This window comes from Pollicipes pollicipes, unplaced genomic scaffold (assembly GCF_011947565.3).
Source record: "Pollicipes pollicipes isolate AB1234 unplaced genomic scaffold, Ppol_2.1 Scaffold_5724;HRSCAF=6776_pilon_pilon_pilon, whole genome shotgun sequence".
NCBI classification, from domain to species: Eukaryota; Metazoa; Arthropoda; class Thecostraca; order Pollicipedomorpha; family Pollicipedidae; genus Pollicipes; species Pollicipes pollicipes.
This window is the reverse complement of record NW_023596746.1, coordinates 33,577,011-33,583,388: the sequence shown is the minus strand read 5'-3', so window position 1 is coordinate 33,583,388 and position 6,378 is coordinate 33,577,011. Positions and strand designations below refer to the sequence as shown.

The following is a 6,378-nucleotide window of genomic DNA, read 5'->3' as shown; positions in this document are numbered from 1 at the left end:
CACTCGAACCCGAATCTCTGCAGTCCAAAGGGCCGGGTTCGAGTCCTGGCGGGTGGATCGAAATTGTATGCACCATCTAGCAAAGAATACCGCCGAGCTGCAAAGCGGCCAGGTAATCACGGCCAACCAAAACAAGGCAAGCTGAATAAAAGCAGTCCTACACCGACAGGTGAAGAGGTCGTGTACCTGGCGGTCAACACCGTCATATCATCAACGGCTTTTCCTCTCATTGTTTTTCCCCTCCTTGTAATTTCGGGCCAGTCACTAAAGATAGTATTTTTGGCGGGTGCGCTGGGAGCATAAACATGCAATCAATGACATAACAACCGTGTAACTACTGTAGACTCGAAACCGATGAATGATACAGAACATGCTGAAGAATATCAAATGAAGGCCATGCGCGTAAGCGAGCACTCACGCTATGCGGACCCAGTCGTCGTGACTAGCACGGTGATTTACGCTTTACGTCTGTGACACGGCGTGGGCTCACAGGAAGTCCATGCTGGAGCACTGTACACTGTGCGTCAGCACCAGCGTGGCTCCCGCACATACACCGCACGCGCCGTGAAACATGCCTGGAATAGCATAGAATGCACGGGCGAGTTGCTAAGGCTGGGCAACAAAAACTCCGCGATGTATGTCCTGGCATAAATTTACATTACGTTACGCTGCGCTTACCCTGCCTTACGCTGAAACCGCCGAGTAAAACTGATGCCGCAAAGGAACACCGGTAAGACGCTTTACGCAGGGTGAGGTGAGTGAGGCGACGGCAGCTGTGAGAGTCATGTATTGTTACGCAGATGGCCCCCAAAACGTGAGCAAATGGAGCCATGCTTATTCGACGACCGGCACCAACATCGATGAATTTCAATAATGCGCTACTAAGTGTACCTTTCACGTTATTTCAATTAGTAGATGTCTAATAATGTAGAATTATCACACTAATCGATAACAAGCATCTGCTTGAAAGCATGTACGGTTATGAGTCAGGTTGTTCCAGTTGGTCCAAAAAGTAAGTGATGAGCATTGTTGAAAAAGTACGCGATGCCCTATTATTCGCTTATTGTCCACCTTGTGTCGTTATCCCCCTTGCTTTCCTTTCATCTCTTGCTTCTCAATAATGTCTCACCCGCCAGCCTTACCTCGAAGGGTCACTATCGTCCAAACCCGTATGTTATGCTTGTCTGTCGCCACACATGACCCTGCGTGACTGAGGCCGATGCTGTCAAAATCTATCAGAAGCCGTTCCAATATCACTCTATCAGCGATTAACCACGCACAGCAATGTTGAATAAAATGACATGTGTCATAAATATCGTAACTATTTTCGTTTCTAAAATTTTTTCGCGATAAAGTATCATTTGCTTGCCATAACAAAAGTCCCGGTGATTAAGGCATAGGTCTTAGTGCAGGAGTGACCGGCGCAGCGGGCTTGCGGCCAGTGAGCACGTCGGTTCGGTTCAAACGTAAGCAGGCGGGTGCACGGAGAAAGGTGAGAACAGGCTTGCTCAGCGACCGCATCACAACCATAAATGGCTGGTACCAAACCCTATGTCTTATCTCACGACATATTGGGGCAACACCAGTGCTAGAGAAAGAAATCTGTTCGACTACTGCCCCGAAATGCGCAAGAGGAGGTTGCTATGGCAACACACATGCACCTAATCGATTGGCGAGACATCCCGTCGTCTGTTCAGCGGCACTCGACTTTGTAACAACACACCCTTGTAACACAATGCCCCATTTTCCCCAACGCGACAACCAGATAGTCACTTTGCCATGCTCCGACCTTAGCACGCGCTCTATGGGAGACAAAGCGTGGTGGTAGTATTTTCATGGCAACGGCAATTTAACCGATCCAATCACGTCCGAAGGCAAAGTGAAAACATCACAATAGCTGTTGTTCGAGATTTGCTGCGGTGAAAAGCTGCTTTCTGGAGTCATATATTCTGCCTCCTGTTCTAGAACAAATTACACGTTAGATGTAGCTGGCTTAATCCATGCCGTGAAGGTATTTATTTCTCAGCTGCGGCTCATTCCAACGCTGTCTCGATTTGCAAACAGATGTCTTCAACTGGCATCGTACCACAGAAAAACTGGGGCAGGTTATTGTGTGTACCTCTCCATGCCGCTTACCATCCAACAGCCACTTTTTCTCTGACTTCGGCTGATACCGACAAACTGCCCGACAGCCGCGAACATGGTCGCCAACCTGCACAAATACAGCTGCGGCCCGCCGGAGCCGGCGGGGCTGCCGGGCCTGTCAGGCGAGTGCGGGAGCGCAGACCGGCTCGGCGACGCGTCCACGGGCGTCACCCAACGACATCAATGAATCGACGCTGCGCCCGTCCGCGGCGCCCTCAGCACCGACCTGCTCAGTCGGCGGCGTCGAGCAGCGGCCAGGTCAGTCGGCGGCGCGGCGCGAGCACGCGGCGGCGCCCGGGCCGGGGCCGGCGCGTCCGGTCACCGGCCGGTGGCGGCAAGGTCGTCGCCAGCCGGCCGCTATGGCGACCAACGCGACCAGGCCGCAGTCGGGCTACGACCTGCCCGTGTATGGGCTGGCCGAGGGCCTTCTGTACAGCATACACGTGCCGGCGCTGTTCTGCATCGCGCTGAGCCTGGTGTGCGTCGTCTGCACGATCGCCTGGTCGGTGCACTGCAACTGGACGGTCGGCCGCGTGCGCTTCTTCCACTGGACGCAGGGTGAGCGCAACATCGTCTACCTGGCCGTGTGCGACGGCGGCTTCAACCTGGTGCACCTGTTCGACCACGCGCAGTACCTGTGGTACGCCGACCACGTGCGGCCCGCCTGGCTCTGCTCGCTCTACTCGTTCGTCATCAGCGAGTTCATCGCCGCACAGCACCTATTGGTCAACCTGATCGCCGTCAGCGCGTGCGTCACCATCCACCGTGAGCGCACGGTCCGCTTCGGCCGGTGCGACTGGAAGCTCCTGGCCTACACTTTCGGCGGCTCGCTGGTGCTGGACGTGCTCTGCCTAGCGGTGGGGGCGTACGGCCCGACCGGCTCCTTCTGCTACTTCGACCCGGTGAGCGGCGTCCTCGCCCACATCCTCCTCTCGGTTGCGCCGCTCGTCATCTTCTTCAGCGCCAACGTCATCGTGTACATCCTCACCTACCGCAAGATCTACCAGGAGGAGAAGAAGCACGCACAGGTGCTGTGCCAGGCGTCGTCGACGGCGGCGAGCTCGGCGTCGCGTGCGGCACGCACGAGCATGCTGTTCGTGTCGGCCTTCTTCGTGCAGTGGTGGTCATCGGTGGTGTGGGGCGTGTGGCAGCTGCTGGAGCCGCCGCCTCTCATCATGCACCAGTTCGCCACCACCTTCTGCAACATCGGGGGCGTGCTCAACTTCGGCGTGTTCTTCCTGCTGCGGCGGCGACGGCGGCTGCTGCAGGCGCAGTCGACGACGGTGCGCGGCCGCACGCTGGGCTCGCGGCAGACAGAGAAGCGCGGCTCCAGCGAAGGGCGACGACGGCCCGGCCTGCTCAGTCTGAAGCGGCGCGACCAGCCCGACAGTAGCCTGCTTTCCACGCCGGCCACCATCAGCACCAGCGCCAGCCGCCTCTCGGCCTCCACGGCCGCAGCGTCGCCAGCCGGGATGGAGGCTCTCGTCGGCACTCTGGCGGAAGAGCCGCCGACTCCGGCCAGGTCACCGTCAGGAAGCCACAGATCACCGCCAGGTGGCCAGAGGTCACCATTGGGCGGCCAGAGGTCACCGTCAGGAGGCCAGGGGGCACCGTCGGACGGCCAGAGGTTAACTCCAGGAGGCCAGAGGTCACCGTCGGGCGGCCAGAGGTCACCATCAGGCGACCAGAGGTCACTGCAGCCGGCTGATACGCTCCCGTGCTCGCGAGAAATGAGTAAGACGCCGTCCCCAGCTCGATGCGTCCCGCCGCAGGAGTCAGCCGACCGTCCCGGCCGGCACGGCTTACCAGACCTGAACTGTCATGACCGGCTCACGCGCGTGTAGCCTGGGGAAGCTAGCTGTCATCGGGCAAGTCAAATGCACCTGCACCCCAGTATATATATATATATATATATATATATATATATATATATATATATATATTAGCTTCAGGAGTTAACATTCAAGGCAAGGGTGCGAAACCTCTTTCAAACCAAGTTATCGCCACATATCACTATAGGATCAGTGTTGAGCCTTTTCGAATCTGTGAGCACCGTTCCTTTAATGTTGGCACGTTGCTGTTGCTCGCGCCTTGATTGTTTTGGTTGGCTGCTGGCCAACGAAACACAAGAGATCTAATATGCATCGCGGGACGACCATGAAATTTCAAATCCCCCCTGGAGTGGGATTGACATTTACATGTCAGACGAGCTAAGACACACATACCCTTATCTTGTCGTGCATGGGCTACAACCACCAGATGGCGTCTCCGTTAAAAATCTATCCACGCCCGATCGCCCGATCTTTCCATAAACTCGTTAGCTTATAGATCAGAACATTATGGTGGTTGGCTCATTTTATGTAAGCGAAATTCGACAGCATTCCTAAGGACAGCGACCAAGATGTCTACAAATGTAAGTTTGCGCAGAAGGGCTGGGTGACGAAAGCCTTTCCAGTACCGTCTCTAAAGTCGCCGAACCTACGTGGGTACCTGACACTAGTCAAAACACATGGGTTTGCTGTAGAAGGTGGCGAAATATGTCGCAATATCACTGCAGAGCATACCACAAACAGAACACCTATTGAGAGATATGAGGTGTGAGTGTAGTTCTAGTAGCCATGTCGGTGAAGGAACTCTGCGCGTCCCAGCTGATAACTTACGGGTGGTCTAGAAAACATGGGCGCAGCGGGGCGACCGCCTCCTTTCATCTCATTCCAAGCGAGGGATGGCTAAATCTGCTCATTGCTAGGTTTAACAGCTTGGTCTTGAAACGCATGGAACCGGGCGCGCAGCCAGAGCCTTGGCAGGTGGGGCGGGGGGGGGGGGGGTACAGGATTGACAAAGACAGACAGCCCCCCCCCCCAAACGAAATCACCGGATATGTCCCATTCGTTCATGAGAGCATGCGTTTTACTTTAATATTTTCATTTTCACAATCTATACAGGAAAAGAAGCCAGAAGCTACCGCGAGACCAATTCTGCCTGAAATCGATCCTCATTAAACTGAAGAAATCATACGTTGAATGACTGCATGAAATAAACCACCGGCTCTCCTCATTTGACAATGGTCTAGTGGATTATTTTCAAACCGATAAAACTCATAGATTTTCAGAATTTTTATCTCGGTCTTACAGAGATGTAACGGAATCCGTGAGTGCAGCTTGTAAATCGAACTGGGTCAGCAATTTGTATTAACAAGGCTAAGCCATGTTTGTCTGGAAGCGTTCAACGTTATCTCAGTATCGATTAGTTATACAAATTATGCAACGTGGTTTTGAACATGCGCGCTTGCAAATCTTGGCAGCAAAAGCGTCGACGCCGGGGGTTGCAGTCTCCATTGCTCACACGTCTGCTTCACGATTAACATTAAGCCAACGGGTGGTGAAAACGATGGCATATCTAAAACAAGTACCTTTGAACCCTAGGATATCAAATCAAACATTTCGAATGTAGTCTGGACGAATATTTCAGGCGCGCAATTCTTATATTGATGAATTGAACGGATTGGCCCTTAAAACACCACGAAGCGCTGCTGGAATCTGGTGGTGGAACTGGAAGAGTAAGGTCAATTTTTTCGTGTTTCTGTAGCTGTTAATCTGTTCAGAGGAAAACCTCAAAGTTGTAAGAAAGATAAGCCCAGTCAAATCTTTGAATGGTGCGAACTGACTTTGAAAAACATTCGCAACCATTATTTCACGACGGTCACTCTCGCGCAAACGGCGCCCCCCGCCTGGTGTTAGCTACAGAGGCAAACGTCGTTCAGTTTATGGAAGCTGCAACCCAGACCATCGCTGTCCTTACTTCTAGGACTGCGGGCGCGCAGAGTCAGACATTTTGATGTTGTTTGTTTCACTAGTCGATTTTGCAAAAAGAGGCGTTCTCAGGCAAACATGGGATGGCCTTGTTCATTTTTTGAACACATTTCGATCCACTCTATACGTAACAAATGAGAACCCTTATTTCCCGGTATAGAGCCCCCTTGAGCAAAACATTGCAGGACACATTGTCGTTCCTGGTTAAGGGCCGAAGGGCCATTCTGTCCCGTTGCCGTGTGGCCCCGGCTGCCATTCTGGCGACTCGGGGCGAGATCCCTGGTCGATCCCGAGGCCCTTAGAGAGATGCATCAAATCGCAATGGTTCCCTGACGCGGGAGACGTTCTAACCCGCGCAGTTGGCCCCGAATCTCGACATGAGGCCTCATCGATACAACAACATCCCTTATCACCGCAGCTG

The 6,378-nt window shown here is 53.5% G+C and overlaps 1 protein-coding gene across 1 annotated transcript; it reads left to right on the top strand.

Moving 5' to 3' along the window:
• The first annotated feature begins 2,504 nt into the window (after positions 1–2,504).
• LOC119102964 (uncharacterized) lies at positions 2,505–3,960 on the top strand. Its single transcript, XM_037226414.1, has 2 exons — positions 2,505–3,394; positions 3,918–3,960. Exons 1-2 carry the CDS (start codon positions 2,505–2,507, stop codon positions 3,958–3,960), a joined length of 933 nt encoding a protein of 310 aa, XP_037082309.1.
• The last annotated feature ends 2,418 nt before the right edge of the window (positions 3,961–6,378 follow it).

Coding starts and splice junctions, on each gene's coding strand:
- LOC119102964 (XM_037226414.1), top strand. CDS start 2,505: ATGGCGACCAACGCGACCAGGCCGCAGTCGGGCTACGACCTGCCCGTG. Junction 3,395..3,917: donor GTGTTCTTCCTGCTGCGGCG/GCGACGGCGGCT, acceptor GTCCCGCCGCAG/GAGTCAGCCGACCGTCCCGG.